The sequence below is a fragment of the Triturus cristatus genome, chromosome 1_1 (assembly GCF_964204655.1).
Source record: "Triturus cristatus chromosome 1_1, aTriCri1.1, whole genome shotgun sequence".
In the NCBI taxonomy this organism is placed as follows: Eukaryota; Metazoa; Chordata; class Amphibia; order Caudata; family Salamandridae; genus Triturus; species Triturus cristatus.
In genome coordinates this window covers 68,326,791-68,349,054 of record NC_140579.1, presented here as the reverse complement: position 1 = coordinate 68,349,054, position 22,264 = coordinate 68,326,791, and the positions used below count along the sequence as shown (strand labels likewise).

General features: G+C 49.2%; 1 protein-coding gene across 1 annotated transcript in view; it reads left to right on the top strand.

The window, feature by feature from the left end:
- The window catches only part of LOC146869436 (E3 ubiquitin-protein ligase TRIM39-like), a 223,304-nt gene that overhangs the window by 107,793 nt on the left and 93,247 nt on the right, over nucleotides 1-22,264 (top strand). The window contains exon 5 of the mRNA XM_085599839.1: nucleotides 4,220-4,242. Coding sequence (XP_085455965.1) covers nucleotides 4,220-4,242 — 23 coding nt within the window. The remainder of the gene's footprint in view (nucleotides 1-4,219; nucleotides 4,243-22,264) is intronic.

Below are 22,264 nucleotides of genomic sequence, written 5' to 3'. Positions count from 1 at the left end.
AATGCCTCTTGCTCAACATATCGTCTTCAGAACCACGGCATCATCACTACTGCATAATGGAATTCAACGCATCACTTCCACTGAGGGATCAACATCGACGCATTGCTAGTCTGCACCCCGCATCTCGTGGTTGTGACCACGATGAAGGTAGTGTGTTCACCGGGCCTGCGTGGCTCCTGTTACGGCCCATGCGCCATTGTGGTCGGCCTGAACGGTTGACTTTGCCCCGGTCCAGTGCGACCAGATGGCTCCCATTGGTGCTTATTGCTTCTAAGGACTAGAGACACTTTTATTCTTTATAAATTCATAACTTGACTTCTCCCTATTCAATTTGTGCTGTTTTGGTATTGTTTTATTAATAAAAATAATATCTATTGTTCTAACCTGGTGTGGAGTCGTTTTGTGGTGCTTTCATTGTGTTACTGTGTGTTGTGTTGCACAAATACTTTACCCTTTTCCTCCTAAGTTAGTCCTGCCTGCTCAGTGTCAAACTAACAGACAGGATAATTTATGGTGTGTGTCTGACTTACCCTGACTAGGATTGTGGCCCTACTTGGACAAGGCTGATACCTCGGTCAACTAGACACCCAATTTCTAACACTAAGTGCACTACATGAATGTCGGCAAATTTCTGCCCGGTAGCAAGAAACTTTGATTTATAACTCGATTTTCTGGACAACATGAACTGGAACCAGATATGGCTTAGGATAGGAATAGAGGTACAAACCCACTTATGATGGTCATGCGCTGTCCCCTTAACACTGATGCTCTGCTCAAATAGGATGATTAGTTCACAGCCGAGAAGCCTCCTGGGAAATGGCTCCACGCAAAGGAAATTAAGGGGCATATTTAACATTATGGATGGCATTGATGAAAGCAAGTCCCAGTGATCGACCGCATGCTTTGCTCCGGACATTGAGAAGGAGGCTGTCAGTGCACTTGGGGGCTAAGGACTCAACCGGCAGAGGGGGTGTGCTACTTGAGTCTATGGGGTGTCAACTGCCTTATGTTTATTGTTGTTAACTGACCATGATGACATGCTTGGGTCTTTTAAAGCCTCGTGAAGACAGTGAAATCAACAGGGTAGACAGGCTACAGGGCCTTCTAATTGGGTTGGGAAAGGCCCGTTGCAAGAGATGTCTGGAGGAGCAGAGGTTCTTTGCAAATTGTCAATTTTATGTAAGGCTTCAGACGAGTAAGCGATTCTTGTGGGGCACCTCAGTTCTGATGTAAGGGAAGCAGGGGTCCTTGTGATGGTTGGACGAAGATGGGTGTCTGCATTGTAAGCAGGATTGTTTTTGTTCAGGAAGGGGTACCTTCTTGCACAGAAACAATCACCTCAGGCATTTTCCTCTTTCTATATGTGCTGTACTCTACTCAGGCATAGAATAAATGTCTTTTGAAGCCTAATGTTTCACAAATCTCGGAACGGTGCCATCACTGCATTCTATGACTAACCTCACATTTTCATGGGAAGGCCTGGCTTGTGTGCACTTGCTTAATGAGTGTGTTTCAGGGCTACACAAAATGTCCGGATATCAGTTTCACATGCATTCGGACCCCTAAGGCAAGGGTACATGCCCGTACTCCATGCACTGAGGACATTCCGGTTCCATCATGTAGCCAGATGCAAGATGACTTGTTACCTGAGTCGGGTTCTCTTTGTTTACACTGTTGCCTGGAAACCCTGTTTGACCCTCCACACATGGGTCGCCTTCCCGCAGTGCCTTAACAAACATTAGACCCACAAGGATGGTCTTTAAACAGGTGTCTGCTCCTCCAGGGCATCTGCCTTTTCCTTTCTGGAATACACTTTTGAGGGAACTTCTTCCTGACATGGGCCGTCTTCGAGCATTCGGCTGGTCCTGCCCTGAGTGATTGGTGCAGGTGCTGTGGTCTCTGGCAGGAAATTAGCAAGACACTCAATCAGAGGCTCCAAAAGTCCATAACTCCACTAGCGCTGCACCCATTTTAATGTGGGTTTGTAGTATCCAGCTGCACAGAGAAGCCCCTGCCTTAGAGGTGGGCACTGTTCTTAGTTCTTCCCGGATATCTGCAATCTCCTTTCCTAGTCAGAGTCCTCCTGCAAGGCACTTCTCATACCCCTACCTGCACGTATCTCCTCCTTCAGCGCACTCTTCAGGTGCCCCTTCTGCTTGTACGTCCTCCTGCAAGGTGCTTTTCTAGTGCCCCTCCCGGCTTGTACCTCCTCATGCAGGGCGCTCCTCTCGTACCTGATCTGCTTGTACCTCCTCCTACAAGGTGCTTTTCTAGTGCCCCTCGCTGCATGTACCTCCTGATGCAGGGCGCTCTTCTCGTACCCCATCTGCTTGTACCTCCTCATGCAGGGTGCTCTTCTCGTACCCTATCTGCTTGTGCCTCCTCTTGCAGAGCACTCTTCTCGTACCCCATCTGCTTGTACTTCCTCTTGCAGAGCGCTCTTCTCGTACCCCATCTGCTTGTACCTCTTCATTTAGAGCACTCCTATCGTACCCCATCTGCTTGTACCTCCTCATTTAGAGCACTCCTCTCATACCCCATCTGCTTGTACCTCCTCTTGCAGAGCACTCCTCTCATACCCAATCTGCTTGTACCTCCTCATTTAGAGCACTTCTCTCATACCCCATCTGCGTGTACCTCCTCTTGCAGAGCACTCCTCTCATACCCCATCTGCTTGTACCTCCTCTTGCAGAGCACTCCTCTCATACCCCATCTGCTTGTACCTCCTCATTTAGAGCACTCCTCTCATACCCCATCTGCTTGTACCTCCTCATTTAGAGCACTTCTCTCATACCCCATCTGCTTGTACCTCCTCCTGCAGAGCACTCCTCTCATACCCCATCTGCTTGTACCTCCTCATGTAGAGCACTCCTCTCCTCGTACCTCCACTTGCATAGTACTCTTCTCGTAGCCTATCTGCTTAGTAAGTTAGACTCTACCCTCAAGGTAGATGCAGCAGCTCCTTCTGGGTTAGGCCCCACGCACAGCTCCTTAGTCACCAGACAGTTCTGCTGATGGATGACTTCACAAGAAGGTTTCGGTGGGAATGCAGTCCACTGGCCCCCTATGTCCAGCAGGTAGTTCCTGCTTTCTCTAGGCCGTCTACAGCTCTCCTTGTAGGGCTCCCGCCCAGGAAGTCAGCAATCAGGCTTCCTGGCTCTGAAGCTGCAGTATTGCGCACCTGCATTTCTTTATGGTCCTGACAATGGTCAAAGAGAATCCTGGCACACTGATCTGGGTTTCTAACCAATATTTGCTCAAACGTGGCAGTAAGTGGGAGCAGAGGTTGGTGTGGCTTGATGGAATCTGAGACAAAGACACAAAAGAGGGAGAGGCCTTCCAACTCAACTACCCTGGCTTCAGCAACCATTCTGGAGAAGAATGAAGCAAGATGTGGGCCAAGACTGTCCTGGCACTTTTAAGTGTGACCTGTCTCCCTCCTTCCTTTCAGAGGAGTCTGGTCAGCTTCAAAGGACTTTAATGTACCCATAACTTACCTCCTTGTTTGGCATTCTTGACACACAGCAGATACAAATTCTGTCCTCTTAACGCACAACAGACACGCTCCACGCTCACCCTAATCCACACATGCAACACTAATAGTGCACACATAGGGCCACATGCATCAAGGAAAAAAACTGTCGCAAATGGGCAGATTCTCAGAATCTGCCCCTTTGCGACCGGTATTGTTGCATTAGGGATGAATCATCCCAAATGCAAAAATTGTAAATTGCGATTATATTTAAGGATTCGCAAATTGCGATGCCCTGAATGCAATGCAAGATGCCATTTAAAATAGCGATTTCTATAGATTGCTGCTCATAATTCCATTTTAGCAGCAATTACAGTGGGTGAGAAGTCTTTAGGAAGGCTTACATCACGGGAGAAGTCAAGTACCAGTGGTGAAAAAGTGAACTCTTGGGGTTTTCATGGGTAGAGACCCTTTTTAAATTACTCAGAATATCAGTTTCTGCCGTGTCATGTGACCCCATTCAGAATATTATAGTTGTGCTGTGTCATGGGATTTCCATTCAGGATCTCACTGCCTGTACCGACAGAATATCAGACTTTGTACGAGGATGTGGGGGCGGCTCCCAATGTCTTTAAACTAGAGATATGAACCTTAGATTTCTAAACACGTTTCAATCCTAAAGTAATATAATATTTTAATATATTCAGTGGCAACTGTGTCCATTGTATTTCTTTTTCTGTTTTGCAGGATGTCGGAAGTACCCTGAGCAGGTATGGCTGATTTATTATCCTCCCCTCAGTGTGAAAGGAGCACGTCTTGCTGGCACAGTGAATGGATGGAATTTGCTCCAATCTATGTTCATTAACTGTCAACTCCCCGATTCTGTTGCCTTGGTCAGCCCATACACTTATTCCGTTTAGAATCACTGGGCCCCATGTTAATCCCCCGCTGCCACCTACTACTAGTTTCCCCAAGACATTACCCAAGTGGGGCAACATGCTGAAGCACTCAGAGCTAGTTAACCAGTTAACCATGCATTAGAGCTTAGACCCACCTTATCAGGCATCACCTCTCAGCATAACCAGAACTTTAACTATTGGATGATCACTCTTAGTAATATATTCACCCCCCATAATTCCTTGAAAAGGAAATTGACCACCAAAGTATGCTCAAAAACTAACTGAATGACATCTTCAATGTAGACAATCTGAGCATAGACGGCGGAAAGGATACAATTCAGAAGACTTAACTCAGTTCAAAACAGTTCTGAAAGCTTATCACAAACAAATTAAAGTGGAGAAAAAGCATATTACATGAATCGAATTACATCAGCTGAATCAGATAAAAATATATCTTTAAACTTGTGAAATCATTCACCCATCCTAAAGTATTGAATCAAGATATCCCCCTTCTCAAGTATTATGTGACAATATCGCAGACTATTTTTAACCAAAAATTAAAAAGTTAAAAACAGAATTTAATATTGGACATGTTCCTCCCATAGATACGTCTTCCGTATCTTATAAGGTCATCTTTAATCTGCAAACCTTCTAGACCCTTAGCCTAGAACAGTCACGCCAAGCCATCCTTTCCTGTAAGTCGGGGTCACCTTTCTATGCTTGCCCGCTGGAGGTTCTTCACGCTTTTATTGATGTTGTCAATGACACAATCATTTCTTCCCTGTTAACTGCAGATGTTCCCACTGATTGGAAAGTTGCTGCTGTAAAGCCCCTTCAAAAAAAGCTATTAAAGTATCCTACTACTCTCTCCAATCTACGTCCCATCTCTTTGTTTCCCTATCTTAGTAAGATCACAGAGAAATTGGTCAATAGTCAATTGACCACTTTCGTAGAAACGACCAACCTTTTGCACACTCACAAGTCTGGTTTTCGACCTAACCATTCCACCGAATCCGCTCTTCTAGACATCGCTGAGACCCTCAAATTTGCCTTAGATGTGGGGAAAAATGGAGTCTGATCCTATTAGATCCATCAGCTGCATTTGACACGATCTCCCTTGATATTCTTGAGCACCGCCTGAAGATGTGTGGCATTTCCCATCTAGCCTTGGCCTGGCTAAAGTCCTTCATTACTGGTCGCAGGCAAGTGGTTACGCTTGGTCACTACCAGTCAACTGAAAAGCCACTCAAATCTGACGTTCCTCAGGGATCCGCCCTCAGCCCGGTTTTATTCAACATATATATGGCTCCCCTCATTGAATTAATATAATCCTTTAAAATCTAAACCACTTCATATGCCGATGATACTCAGTGGATCGCAGAAGTGCAATTTCAACTATGTCTTAAAGAAGTCCTCCGTTGGCTGCTATTTAATCATCTTAAATGTAACACTGAGAAAACTGAAATCATGTTAATAGGCAAGGCCAACCATTTCACCCCCAGTCTTTGGTGGCCAAAAGATAGCTCCCCTCCACCGGATACGGTGGAGTGGTAAAGGATTTGGGAGTAAAATTTGATACCCTACTTTCCTTTCGTCCACAAGTGCTAGCAGTAGCTGGGAAGTGTTTCCAGCTGATTAAAACTAAAAAAATATTCAACTTACTTCCTCTTACGGCGAGAACCCTTATCACCTCACGATTAGACTGTTGTAATAGCCTGTATGCAGGGACCAATCGGACAACGCTAAAAAAATGAAAGATGGTACAACATGCTGCAACTCGCCTGGTGCTGAATTTACCTCACTGTTCCTCTGCGATAGCAGTCCTCAAATCACTACACTGGTTTCCCATTCATAAAAGAGTGCTATTCAAAATGTTGCTTATCACCTTCAGAACGAAAATAACATCTGGCCCTAACTATCTATCGGCCAGGTTTACTTCATATGTTACGTCTCGACTGCTTCGATCTTCTTTGGCTAACCTTCTCATCCGCCCCTTTCAGATGTAAAACCAAAGGTGGTAAACGGTTACTGTCCTTTGAGCTAAAGCCTGGAATCTACTTCCTGACCATCTCAGACACACAAACTCTCAACCCGCCTTTCGGAAACTGCTAATAACCTGGGTCTTTGCAGCGCCGGACTCCCTGTGCTTTTCTCTAATCTGATCCCTGGATAGGTTTATATTAGCCTGGAACCTCCTTTGGTCTCAACTTTCGTATAGTGCCAAGATGCTTCTTGGAGCGTTAGTGCGCTTCATACATTTTCTATGACATAACATAAAGGTCACTGCTGAGCTCACACAAATACCCATCCTGCACAAGAAATATGTCAGAGAACCTCATTTTGTAAAAAATTCAAAAACCCACTTATGGTCCAGTACTTTGAAAGGTCCAGACTGTACCCCACTATTCTCCTTGGTCTCGAAATCCACTATATATCCACAGGTTCTTTCAAACCCTTCATTTGGTTTTAAGAAATCTTCAGATCCTCATAAAACTTAATTGAGATCTCAGAAATCTCTACGAAGTCCCCTGAAAACATCCTTGAGTCCTGAGAATACTCACTACCATCCTCTGGAAACTCGTTTGAGAGATAACATAATTGAATTAGTCCTCCACAAATGAATGTCTATCTTCATAAAACTTCTTTACATTTTGTTAACCTACCTCAAGACCTAGAAAAAGTGCCATGAGCCACAGCAAACTTCATTGCATTCCTGGAAAGGCCCCTCAAGTTTTCTGTCAGGTTTAGGGGTGGTGCACAGCTGGACTTCGATGCCAATCCCAAACTTCTCGTCACATACAGCTCAAAAAGACCTATGAAAAACAGTTTCCAAGGATATTCTCAAAAGGCCAAAGAGGCGATAGGGTGAAAGGATGAAGATCCACATGGGACTCAGTGGGTCTCAGAGGGTGAGTGTCACAACCATAGAGTTCTGATGAATAGTTAAGGCACAAACTGATAGATTGGAAAGTAATTACACAGCAGACCGAGTACTGTGAAGCATACCCGACTATATGATTAACTCCAGATCAGCACCCTTCTCACTTCAATGTATGAATTAACCAGTTTTATGCTTTAGCTGCTTATCCACACAGTAAATGATTGCTAAAAATGGGATGTTCGAGGCATATGAGCTGCAGATTACACTCTGTGCATAGATCGCCATCTGGTGTTGGGCCCGGGTGTTGCAGTTGTTTTTCTCTTGGAAAGTCTTTGGAAGTAACAAGGTATGTGACTCCTCCTTTGGATCATATTGCGCATGGGCTTGGGCTCCATCCTCAGATTGTTTTTTCCGCCATCGGGCTCGGATGTGTTCTTCCCTTCCTTCCCCGTTCGACGGTATTGTCTCGATCGTGTTCTCCACACTCAACGCAACTCTCCACGATCGAAGTCTTCGATTCCGGTCGTCGACGAAGGCCTTCGGGCCTACCTGGGCCTCCTGTCCTGGCTGATGGAAAGGACGCCATTTAAAAAGTGTCCTCTATGTGGGTCGAAGTTTCCCCACACCGATCTACATGAGGTGTGCAACCTCTGCCTCTCCCCAGAACACGAGGCAAGGGACTGTCCAGCTTGCGCCTCCTTCCGATCGAAGAAGACGATTCGGGACCGACGAGCAAGGAGAACTATGGCTCACTCGTCGACTTTGATCCCCGACGACATCTTCGAAGAAGGCGTTGATGTTCCGGAATAACAGCACACCGAAGAAAGCCTCGTCAGCACCTCCGAAGCTGACGACTCAGACGTCGAGGACATCACTCCGGCACAGAGGGGCGTGAGTACAGACGTCGACCCCGACCCCAAACCCCCCTCCACGCCATTAAGAAAGGCTTCAGTCACGCCTTCGGGCCTCGGTATACACCGAGAGACGGCTTCCCATACCTCGCTTCCGGGCCCGGTTAAGAAGCCCATCAAGCCTTCAGGCAGCTCGAGTTCGAGCCAGCCTACCCTCGGTGCCGAAAAACTCTCATTCACACCGGCACCGAAAAAGAAAACGCCCCTTTCCTCGTCCGCGCCGAGCTCGACACCAAAGCACTCGGCGACGAAGACTGGCACCAGCTCCTCGGCACCGATAACATCCTCGGAGCCAAGCAACAAATCGAAGAGCCTCGACTCCCAAGCCTCGAAACCGAAACCCACCCCGGAACCGAGGAAGACAAAAGACATTTCTAAACCCCACGGTTCCAAACAAAGAAACAGTGCCAAATCGATGCCTAAAAAACCCACGGCTCCGACACCATCGGCACCGAAGGATCTGAACCCTACAGATCAACTGTTTCGACCCGATCCTTACCAAAAAACCCTTGTAAAGGATCCAAAGACGGGGCATTTGACGCTTAGCACCAGAAAAAGACAACTGGACAAGCCTGCACCAGCTCCACCACCAAAAAGGAGAGACTTTGCCACCTCCCCTTTGAGGATTCCTTCACCTCCTCCTCCTCCACCTCCTCCTCCGCCTCCCCCACCCCATGATTCTCCCACACCATCTCCAGATGAGGATGATGATGATGACATTATCTACGACACAGGGGACGGAGCGGACAACCAACCAACAGGGGACCCTACTCTTACAGGCTCCCCAGACCCATGGGACGACTACAACATCCCAGACGTCCCTAACGTCCCGCAGGACGATCTTAACCCTTCCAGAACCTCCCCCCCAGAGGACACAATGGGCTTTAACCAGCTACTCCATAGGGATGCCCACTACCACGGGGTTGATCTCCACACAGACCCTGTGGAGGAGGATTTCCTCTTAGATACATTTGACACTGCACACAGGTCCACCTCAATTCTGCCCATGCTTAAGGGGGTTATTAAGCACGCACCAGAGGTCTTTAAAGACCCGGTTAGGGCAAGGGTCATCAACCCTCGCATTGAGAAGAAATATAAGGCCACCCCAACAGATCCAACCTACATTAGAGGCCCCACACCATTAGACTCCCTGGTAATCTCCAATGCGAGGAAACGTGCCAATTCCCAGGCATCAGGTGAGGCTCCACCGCCAGATAAGGAGTCTAAACTCCTGGACGCCTCTGGCAAGCGGACAGCGTCCCAAGCGGCCAACATATGGCGCATTGCTAACACCCAAGCGCTCCTAGCCAGATATGACAGGGCACATTATGATGAGCTGGAGTCAATAATGCAACACCTCCCTGACAAATATAAACATAGGGCCAACAAACTCATTCAGGAGGGTAAATCTATCACTAATACCTCCATCCGTTGTGCCCTCGATGCAGCTGACACCGCCTCCAGGGCAATAAATACTAGCATCCTTCTTCATAGGCATGCCTGGCTACGCATTTCAGGGTTCAAACCTGAGGTTCAAAGTTCCATCCTCAACCACCCCTTTGATGAGAAACACCTGTTTGGCCTTAATGTCGACGTAGCCCTTGAAAAAATTAAAAAGGACACAAACACGGCAAAATTTATGGGAGCCTTGCAGTTGCAAGCTCCGAGGCGCTCCTTTCGCCGTTCCTCCTTTAGAAGCACCACCAGAGGCTACTCTTCCGACAGCGCCTCCACTTCCTACAAGGCCCCCACCCAATCCACATTCACTAGGGGTTACCAAAGAGGCAGTTACAGGGGTAACAACAACAAAGGCAGAGGCAAAACTAACATCTCCCGCTCTGCCTCCACCCCCACCCAGTGACGTCCCTCTACTCCCCCCAGACTATTCCACTCCAGTCGAAGGCAGACTCCACAATTTCCTTCCTGTCTGGGCTACCATCACCTCAGACAGATGGGTGCAACAGATAATTCAATCAGGCTACTGTCTAGAACTAACATCTACCTTCCAACCATTCCACCCAAACAGCGCCCAATGTCACAGAAACATTTGTCACTTTTAAAGCAGGAGGTGATCTCCCTCCTACAAAAAAGTGCAATAGAACCAGTTCCTACCCACCAACAAAACAAGGGAGTTTACGCTCTATATTTTCTCATACCAAAAAAGGACGGCTCTCTAAGACCCATTCTGGACCTCAGACCCTTAAACCAGTACATACACTCAGACCACTTTCACATGGTCACACTCCAGCAGGTACTTCCTCTGCTCTCCCAGGACGCCTATTTCCACATTCCCGTTCACAACGCTCACAGGAAGTTTCTCAGATTTGTAGTGGACGGTCAGCACTACCAATTCAAAGTACTCCCATTCGGAGTCACTACAGCAGCACGAGTTTTTACCAAGTGCCTAGCGGTAGTGGCAGCACACCTGAGAAGACAACACATCCACGTCTTCCCATACCTAGACGACTGGCTCATAAAAGCCAGCTCATACAACCAGTGTGTACAACACACTCACGCCACTATCCAACTACTTGCACGACCTGGGCTTCACAGTAAACTACGCCAAGTCCCATCTGCATCCGTTCGTACCTCGGTGCCACCATAAACGCCTCAAGAGAGTTAGCCTACCCCAGTCCCGCCAGGATAACAAGCATACAGGCCCTCGCACCAAATTTCAACCACAACACTCTCTTCCCGCCCGAGTGTTTATGCAATTTATAGGGATGATGGCCTCTTGCATATTCATAGTACCTCATGCAAGACTCCAGATGCGTCCTCTTCAAGAGTGCTTAGCACGCCAATGGAACCAGGCTCAGGGTCAATTATCAGATCTGGTGTTGGTAGATGGTGATGCCCATCGCTCTCTGCAGTGGTGGAACACCAAAAACCTTTCTAAAGGGCGACTGTTCCTAGAGCCGGTTCCTCAGACAGTACTAACAACGGACGCATCGCTCTCTGCCTGGGGAGCTCACCTACTACATCACACCATGCAGGGCAGGTGGACACCTCAACAAAAGTTACTCCACATCAACCATCTGGAGTTACTGGCCATATTCCTAGCCCTAAAAGCCTTTCAAACACATGTCTAAGGCAAGTCTGTCTTAGTCCGCACAGACAACATGACAGCCATGTACTACATCAAAAAACAAGGCGGCACACACTCTCCACAGCTCTCTCAGCTAGCACAGAGCATATGGAGGTGGGCCATACCTCAAAACATTTTTCTCCTAGCCCAACATGTCCCAGGAGTCCAAAATACCATTGCAGATCTGTTGAGCCGTCAAACACAACAGATCCACGAGTGGGAACTTCATCCAAAAGTTCTTCAACCATTCTTTCAAATGTGGGGGCAACCACAGATAGACCTCTTCACCACCCACGAAAACGCCAAATGCCCAAGCTTCGCCGCCAGATATCCACACCCATTGTCCAAAGGCAATGCGATATGGATGAACTGGTCAGGCAGATTTGCGTACGCTTTTCCGCCTCTCCCACTTATTCCATTAGTGATGCGCAAACTACAGCAACATTCCCTAACTCTCATCCTAGTTGCTCCGACTTGGGCCAGACAACCGTGGTACACCACATTGCTGGAACTCTCCATAGTTCCGCACCAAAAGTTACACCTCTCTCCACGCCTCTTAACCCAGAACCATGAAGAGATCACACACCCGGACCCAGCTCAGGTCAACCTTCTGATCTGGCTCCTGAAATCCTAGAATTTGGTTACCTTAATCTTCCCCCTGACTGTATGAACGTCATTAAAGAAGCTAGACGACCTACCACTAGAGCTTGCTATGCAGCCAAGTGGAAACGTTTCGTGATCTATTGTCACAACAATAAAGTAAATCCCTTAGATGTGTCTATCCAACACATCATAGGCTACTTACTGCACCTACAAAGATGCAACCTAGCCTTCACGTCTATTAGACTACACCTTGCTGCCATAGCAGCGTATCTACAAAATAGGCAGCATCTATCACTCTTCAGAGTACCTGCCATAGAAGCCTTCATGGAAGGCCTTAAGAGAATAATTCCCCCCAATGTGCCACCCTCACCTGTGTGGAACCTAAACATCGTTCTCACAAGACTAATGGGGCCTCCATTTGAACCTCTACATAAATGTGCGCTTCAATTTTTAACATGGAAAACTGCTTTCCTTGTAGCCATTACTTCGCTCAGAAGGGTCAGTGAGATACAAGCACTCACCATTCAGGAATCCTTTCTGCAAATGCATCATAATAAGGTTGTTCTCCGCACTAATCCAAAATTCCTTCCTAAAGTCATTTCTCCCTTTCACCTCAATCAATCTGTGGAACTACCCGTATTCTTCTTGCAGCCACAAACCATTGCAGAAAGAGCTCTGCACACCCTAGATGTCAAAAGTGCTTTACTCTACTACATCAAGAGAACACAACCTTTTCGTAAGACCAAACAACTATTTGTGTCTTTCTCACCACCACACAAAGGTAACCCCATCTCCAAATCTGGGATAGCTAGGTGAATTGTTAAATGCATACAGATTTGCTACCACAAAGCAAAACAAACGCTATCTGTTCCCCCTAAAGCCCACTCTACACGTAAGATTGGGGCTTCCATGGCATTTTTAGGAAACATCCCCTTACATGATATCTGCAGAGCAGCTACATGGTCTACACCGCACACTTTCACTAAAAACTATTGTGTAGATGTGCAAACTAAGCAACAAGCTAGTGTGGGCCAGGCTGTCCTCAAAACATTGTTTCAAACAACTGCAACAGATACTGGTGGTCGCCGCTAGGAGCGAGTACTGCTGTATAATCTATGCACAGTGTGTAATCTGTAGCTCATATGCCTCGAACGGGATATGCTACTTACCAGTATGCATCTGTTCTTGGCATGTAGAGCTGCAGATCTACACACGCCCACCCGCCTCCCCGGCTACCTTCATCTGTTCCAGTTTTATCTTATTTAGATACAGCACACATGGGCATCTTTCCTCTTTCTTACAAAGCTCCATCATTTCCCCGCTGGCGAAAAACAATCTGAGGATGGAGCCCAAGCCCATGCGCAATATGATCCAAAGGAAGAGTCACATACCTCGTGGCTTCCAAAGACTTTCCAAGAGAAAAACAACTGCAACATCCGGGCCCAACACCAGATGGCGATCTATGCACAGTGTGTAGATCTGCAGCTCTACATGCCAAGAACAGATGCATACTGGTAAGTAGCATATTCCTTTCGGTAGGCTAGGGCGTGGGCCAAAGCCAGGCAAAAACCACCACTCTATTCAGGATAAGGGAGTTACACGTCTAAAATAACCCCTGCTCACCCCCTTGGTAGCTTGGCACGAGCAGCAAGTCATATCTTAGAGGCAGTGTGTAAAGCATTTGCACAGAACCCACAGTAATACAGTGCACGCACTACAAAAGGACACCACAGCAGTTCAGAAAAATATTTTTATATAATTAAAACAAGACCAATCACGATAAAAATCAACAATACTATACTTAAAAGTTCACAGTTCAAAGATACGCTGATTAAAAAGAGTTCCTTGTGTTGATAGCTCCGTCCGGGCTACCACGGCGTCGTGAACACACAAATCCACAAACAGGTCTGGCTGACCGCGGGGTCGCAGGCCAGCTACAGTGTCGGGAAGACCCGCAAACAGTACCTTTCAGAGATGCAGGGCGATGGGGCACTTGAAATCACTCGCGTAGCAGGTCGAGCTCCTTTCTTGATGGGATCAGGAGCGCTGGCGCCAACAGGCGTCGGGTGCTGCGGTGCGAAGCGGTGCGGTGTGCAGTGCCCACAGGCAGCGGTGCAAGCAGCAGCTCGGTGGCAGCGTCAACAGGCGTCCTCAGTGAGACCAGGGTTGCGGTACGGCGTTGCGGCTGTGCCCTCTGCAGTGCCAAAGCTTCGGCGTGAAGCGAGGTGGTGCGTAGTGCGGTGCCCACAGGTCGCGGTGCAAGCAGCAGCTCGGTGGCAGCGTCAACAGGCGTCGTCGGTGAGACCAGGGTTGCGGTGCGGTGGTGACCTCTGCGGTGCCTTCAGGACACGGAGTCGGCCATGGCGTCGTAGACATCGTCGGGTTGGGGTTCTTCAGGTTGTAGCACAAAACACGCAGTCCCCAGTGCTGTGGGTCAAAGAACGTGAAGTCTTTGCTGTTCCTGAGACTTTGTGAACAGGGAGCAAGCTCTACTTCAAGCCCTCGTCTCGGCAGTCTTCTTGATCCAGATGAGTTCTACCGTTCAGGGGTCTGGGACCCAGTATTTGTATCTAAAAATCCTTTGATCTTCCACACAGAGGGTGATTGTGTCTGACCAGAACCAGTTGGGCCGTCTCTGGTGTGAATTCCTGGCAGTAAGTGGAGACGGCTTTGTCAGAGGCAGACCAGGCCCTTTGAGGTGCAAGGAAATCTCCTCCGTCTTCCCCCATCGCAACCTAGGTCTATTTAACCATTTCCTGACCTATCTAGACTATCGGGAGCCACCCTGCTTCCTAGCCATCTGTAGTCCAAAAACCACAGAGGCACACGGAATGACTGAGCAAAATAATATCCACTTTCTAAAAGTGGCGTTTATGAACTCGGAATGAAAAGGGCACCCTCGCTAAAGGTTGCGTCTTTAGACGCCGAGTTCCGGCATACCAAACTTCACTCACTTATAGCTTTTTTGGGCTACGTACGTGGGAGGCACAATCTGTGCTGCGGGCCCACGTGTAGCGATTGACTCCCAAGCTCCGGCACTCGCAGTGCCCTTTACTGGGGACTGACAAGTAAGTCAAACATCCAATTGTAACACAATGTTCGAGGCATGTGGGCTGCTGATTTCATATCTGTGCATAGATCGCCGCCTAGTGTTGGGTCCGGATGTTTGCACGTTGTTGTCCTGGAAGAGTCTTCGAAGTATCCTGGGATAGGTGACTCCTTCCCTGGACTACAGTGCGCATGGGCATCCTCTCCATCCTCAGATTGTTTTGTTCGAGGCATATGAGCTGCAGATTGTACACTTAGCATAGGTCGCCATCTGGTGTTGGGCCCGGATGTTTGCAGTTTGTTTTTCTTCTTGGACCGTCTTTGGAAGTCACGAGTTTGGTGACTCCTCCTTCGGTCCGTACTGCGCATGGGCTTCGGCTCCATCCTCAGATTGTTTTTTTCCGCCATCGGGCTCGGATGTGATACTTCGTGCTCCGGCTTCGAACTTCTACGGTTCCAGCCTCGACGGAAAATCCTCGATTCTTCGAGTTCCTTCATCATCTTCATCTCTCGAAGCGGCACTTTTTCCATCCCGTACATCGACACCGGCCTTCGGGCCCTCCGCGACTCCGGTCCCGGCCGATGGAAAGGACTCCGTTTAAAAAGTGCCCAAAATGTGGGTCTAAATTTCCCCACACCGACCTCCATCAGGTGTGTAACCTTTGCCTCTCTCCGGAACACGAGGCTCGAGACTGCCCCGCCTGCAAGTCTTTTCGATCGAAGAAAACGATCCGAGATCGAAGGGCTCGACGCACCATGGCGCACTCATCCTCGACAGCTCCACCGGACATCTTCGGAGACGACGCCGAAGCTTCGGGGCAGACACACACCGAACTGGGAGAAGACATCGTCAGCGCTTCCGAGGCCGACGACTCCGACCTGGAGGACGTAACACCAGGACAGCGGGCCGTGAGTACAATGCCCCCTCCCAGCCCCGCACCGAAAACCAAAGAGACTCCGGTTACTCCCTCGCCTGCCGGCCTGGGCAAAACCAAAACCAAAGCCTCGATCACCCCACCTTCGGGCCCGGTGTCGAAGCACTCAAAGTCTCACGGCAGCTCGGGATCGAGCCAGCCGACGCCCGGTGCCGATAAACACCACTCGGCACCGAAGCCTGCAAAATCCAGCTCGACTCCGAAACCACCGGTGCCGAAGCCTGGACACTCGGCGCCGACCAAACACAAACATAAATCGGTCGGCACCGACGCTCCGGCGCCGAAACAGCATTCGACGCCGAAACACACGGAGACCTCCAAAAAGCAGGGCGTACACAGAACATCGAAACCTCCGGTTCCGAAATCGCCGGTGCCGACAGACGACTCGGCGCCATTGGCTCTGTTTACACCGGACCCTTTACAAAAGACTTTGTCCAGAGATCCAAAGACTGGCCTTTTGACTGTGATTACTAAGAAGCGTCGCCTTGAGGCTCCGGCTCCTCCTCCTCCACCCAAAAAGAGGGACTCAGCTACTTCTCCCCTTAGAGTACCCTCCCCACTGCCACCCCCCCTCCCACCACCACCCCCTCCACCTTTACCTCACTACGATCCGGCCCCATCCCCAGATCCGGATGACGGGGACCCGGACAATGACCCAGGGGACGCCCCAATGGATCCCACTCCACCAGGGACCCCAGATCCATGGGAGGATTATAATAACCCTGATGTACCCAATGTACCTCAAGACGACCTATACCCATCAAGGCCGTCTCCTCCAGAGGACTCTTTAGGGTTTCACCATTTAGTGCAGAGAGCAGCACACTACCATGGGGTGGACATGCACACTGAACCAGTGGAAGAAGACTTCCTACTGGATACATTTGATTTACAAGATCGTTCCACTGCTATTTTACCCATGCTTAAGGGTGTCACCAAGCACGCTACAGAGGTATTCAAAGACCCTGTCAGAGCCAGAGTACTAAACCCTAGAATAGAGAAGAAGTACAAGGCGGCACCCACAGACCCTGCATACATCAAGGGCCCTGCTCCTCTAGATTCCCTAGTTGTCTCCACAGCTAGAAAGCGGGCTAACTCCCAATCCTCAGGAGATGCCCCACCACCAGACAAGGAATCTAAACTTCTGGACGCGTCTGGTAAACGCACCGCCTACCAGGCTGCAAACATGTGGCGCATTGCAAATACACAAGCACTGCTTGCGCGATATGATAGAGCACACTATGATGAATTAGAGGCTCTTATGCAGCACCTTCCAGAGAAATACAAACGCCAAGCTCATGACCTGATACAGGAGGGCAAACTAATCACAAACACCTCCATTAAGTGTGCCCTCGATGCAGCAGACACTGCTTCTAGAGCCATAAACACCAGTGTCCTGCTTCGCCGCCATGCCTGGCTCAGGATATCAGGGTTCAAGCCTGAGGTCCAGACATCAATACTTAATCACACCTTTGACCAGCAAACACTCTTTGGCCCAAAGGTAGACGAAGCGCTCGAAAAAATGAAGAAAGATACAGACACAGCGAAGTCTATGGGAGCGCTCCAGACCCAAGCCTCTAAGCGTTCCTTTCGACGCTCGTCCTTTCGTGGCACAGGTAGAGGCTCCTCCACCGATAATGCCTCTACCTCCTACAAATCCCCCCCTCAAAATACCTTTTCAAAGGGCAACCAAAGAGGTGGTTACAGAGGCAACAACAATAAGGGCAGGGGCAAAACCAACAATACCCGTGCTGCCACCCCACCCGCACAATGACTCCCCTTCGCTCCCCCCAGACCATTCCACTCCGGTCGGGGGCAGACTACAAGATTTTATCCACGTATGGGAGTCCATAACATCGGACAAATGGGTGACCCAAATCATTCGGTCAGGGTACTGCCTCGAGCTAACATCTACCCCACCCAATATCCCACCAAGGCACCGTCCAATGTCCCAAGAGCATTCCACACTGCTCAAACAAGAGGTACTCTCGCTCCTCCAGAAACACGCCATAGAGCAGGTACCCGACAATCAACGAAATCTAGGGGTCTACTCCCTATATTTCTTAATCCCAAAGAAAGACGAGACCCTCAGACCCATTCTGGATCTCCGGCCTCTAAATGCCTACATACATTCAGACCACTTTCACATGGTCACCTTACAACAAGTCCTCCCACTCCTCTGCCAGGGAGACTTTCTCACAACACTGGATCTGAAAGACGCGTACTTTCACATTCCAATACACCCCTCTCACAGAAAATACCTCAGGTTCGTGGTGGACGGGCAACATTACCAATTCAAGGTTCTCCCCTTCGGGGTCACCACTGCACCACGGGTGTTTACCAAATGCCTAGCAGTAGTAGCAGCACACCTCAGACGTCAACATGTTCACGTCTTCCCTTACTTAGACGACTGGCTCATAAAAGCCGCGTCCTACCACCAATGCGTGCAACATACAAACAGCACCATCCAACTGCTTCATCAGCTAGGCTTCACGGTGAACTACCAAAAGTCCCACCTCATACCATCTCACACAAAGCAATATCTCGGGGCCACCATAGACACCTCAAAAGGTATTGCCTATCCAAACTCAGCCAGAATCACAAGCATTCTAGCCTTACGCAAAATATTCCTTCCTCAACACTCTCTACCAGCAAGAGTGTTTATGAAGCTCATAGGGATGATGGCGTCTTGCATCTTCATAGTGCCCCATGCAAGACTCCACATGCGTCCACTTCAGGAGTGCCTAGCACAACAGTGGAACCAGGCCCAGGGTCAGCTGACGGATCTGGTGTTGGTGGACGGCCGCACACATCACTCTCTGCAGTGGTGGAACACCACAAACCTTTCCAAGGGACGGCCGTTCCTGGACCCGGTTCCCCAAGTGACTCTAACAGCGGACGCATCGCTCTCCGGCTGGGGAGCGCACCTCTTACACCTCACAATGCAAGGTCTATGGACGCCACAGCAAAAAACGCTCCACATCAACCATCTGGAGCTTTTGGCGATCTTTCTAGCCCTAAAATCTTTCCAAAAGCAGATTTCAGGCAAAGCAGTCCTCATTCGCACAGACAATATGACTGCGATGTATTATATACAAAAACAGGGGGGGACACACTCTCCCCAGCTCTCCCGCTTAGCCCAGAGCATATGGAGATGGGCAATTCCCCAAAACATCTTTCTCCTGGCACAGCACGTTCCAGGCGTACAAAACACCATGGCAGATCTGCTCAGCAGACAAACACAACAACTACACGAATGGGAACTGCATCCACAAGTTCTTCACCCATTCTTCCAACAGTGGGGGCATCCTCAGATAGACCTCTTCGCCACCCACGAAAACAAAAAATGCCCAAGCTTCGCCGCCAGATACCCACACCCATTGTCCAAGGGCAATGCGATATGGATGAACTGGTCAGGCAGATTTGCATACGCCTTTCCACCTCTCCCACTAATTCCATTAGTGGTCAGAAAGCTACAACAGCACTCCCTCACACTCATTCTGGTAGCTCCGACGTGGGCCAGGCAGCCGTGGTACACCACGCTACTACAACTGTCAGTGGTACCACATCAAAAACTGCATCTATCCCCATGCCTCCTAACCCAGAACCATGGAGAAATCAGGCACCCGGACCCAGCTCAGCTCAACCTGGCGATCTGGCTCCTGAAATCCTAGAATTCGGATACCTTAACCTTCCCCCTGATTGCATAAACATCATCATGGAAGCCAGACGTCCTACCACTAGAGCATGCTATGCCGCAAAGTGGAAAAGATTTGTAATGTACTGCCGTAACAATACAATCAACCCTCTAGATGCATCCATACAACACATCATATGCTATCTGCTCCATCTTCACAGGTGTAACCTGGCGTATTCATCCATACGCCTACACCTAGCAGCGATCGCTGCCTATCTACAAAACAGACAGCATTTGTCACTCTTCAGAGTGCCCGCTATTAAAGCCTTCATGGAAGGCCTTAAACGAGTAATTCCTCCCAGGGCACCACCCTCCCCTGTATGGAATCTAAATTTGGTCCTTACACGACTAATGGGTCCGCCCTTCGAACCAATGCACAAATGTGAGCTACAATTTCTCACCTGGAAAACAGCTTTCCTTGTAGCTATCACTTCCCTTAGAAGGGTTGGTGAAATACAAGCGTTCACCATACAGGAACCTTACATACAAATGCATCACAGCAAGGTCATACTTCGAACTAATCCGAAGTTCCTGCCCAAAGTCATTACCCCCTTCCACCTCAATCAATCAGTGGAATTACCTGTCTTCTTTTCGCAACCCCAATCTGTTGCGGAAAGGGCCTTACACACACTAGATGTGAAAAGAGCGTTACTATATTACATACAAAGAACGCAACCCTTCAGGAAGACCAAACAGTTGTTCGTTTCCTTTTCTCCACCACATAAAGGCAACCCCATCTCAAAATCAGGGATAGCTAGGTGGATTGTAAAATGCATACAAATTTGCTATCAGAAGGCAAAGAGAACATTATCTGTTCCCCCTAAAGCCCACTCTACAAGAAAGTTAGGGGCTTCTATGGCTTTTCTAGGGAATATACCCTTAGATGACATATGCAAGGCAGCCACATGGTCTACACCGCACACATTCACAAAACACTACTGTGTAGATGTGCATTCCCAGCAGCAAGCTAGGGTGGGCCAGGCTGTACTAAAAACACTCTTTCAAACAGCTGCAACGGATACCGGTGGTCGCCGCTAAGGTTGGGTACTGCTATATAATCTATGCTAAGTGTACAATCTGCAGCTCATATGCCTCGAACGGAATATGCTACTTACCAGTATGCATCTGTTCTTGGCATGTAGAGCTGCAGAGTTGTACACGCCCACCCGCCTCCCCGGCTACCTGTATCCGTTCCAGTCCATCTTATTTAGATACAACACACATGGGTTTCTCACTGTTATTACTACGCTCCATCATTTCCCTGTTGGCGAAAAACAATCTGAGGATGGAGCCGAAGCCCATGCGCAGTACGGACCGAAGGAGGAGTCACCAAACTCGTGACTTCCAAAGACGGTCCAAGAAGAAAAACAAACTGCAAACATCCGGGCCCAACACCAGATGGCGACCTATGCTAAGTGTACAACTCTGCAGCTCTACATGCCAAGAACAGATGCATACTGGTAAGTAGCATATTCCTTTCCGCCATTGGGTTCGGATGTGCTTATCTTGACTCAAGTTAGGAAAAACTTTTTCTAGGCCAAAAGGCCTTTAGTTCGCGTCGGTACTGTTCCCGATCGGTATCGATAGTATCTTGTTAGTTTACTAACTTCCAGAACCAACTTTCTCGCATCTTACCCGTCATCGACGATGGAATCGAGGACACCATTCAAGCGGTGTCCGGTATGTAATGCGAAATATCCCCACATCGACGTCCATCCGGTGTGCAACAAATGCCTTTCACCGGATCACGACGAGTCTACATGTATGGCCTGTGCCCGATTCCGATCCAAGAAGACTCTCCGGAATCGACGAGCAGCGAGACTCGAAGCGCAGCAAGCGGCACCGGCCCCGGCCGACATCTTCAGCGCGGAGACCGAAGATGTCGAACTCGTGGAGAACCTACCCTCCAGCCCCGCTTCCGAACACGACTCCGGCTCGGAAGACGTTGAAGAAAGACTCTTTCGCAGAGATGAAGACGACACCGAGGTAGGAGACTACAATGAGGCCTTAGGGGCCGAAGAGAGTAGCTCCGGTGACGAGCAAGGCCTACCCGTACAGACTGAGGACATCCCGGTACGCCAGTCTATGGCTCCGGTCGAGGGATCGCCTTTGGGCCTTACCCAAGACCTATCCCGCAGTTCTTCGGGCCCGGCCTCGGACATTCAGCAGCAGCCATTAATACCCAAAACGGCTGGTTTCCCTTCTATGAAATCGAAACCGAAAGCTGTATTGGTTCAACTGAAACCGAAACCGAAAGTGACGCTGGTCGGATCGAGGCCCACCACACCTTCGCCAGCAAAACCCATCGGCACTGAGCGCACCAAACGAGACTTCGGTGCCGAGCTTGCAACGGCCGACGTCGGCGTCGACATACGGAAAAACACCTTCGGTGCCACCAAACCTACTCGGCTCCCGGCACCGACCCCAAAGGTCAAACTGCCTGCTGCTTCTCACACTGCTTCGACAGCACCAACAAAGGCACACTCATCGAAGACGTCGACGGCCATTACCGCCCCTCGACTCGATGACTCACCGGCGCCGAAGAAGTCCACGCCCGCTTCTACAGAACCGGTCGGCGCAAAGGACTCGATGGCGCTCCAGGTGCGGCCCGTTGCTGCGCAACGCACCAAACACAAAACAGTCCTCCAGGACACATCAGACTCCGAGCCGAAAAAAGCTCCAACAGCCTCTTCGGCACCGGCCAACATTACTTTTGGCCTGCCGCCATCCACGGCC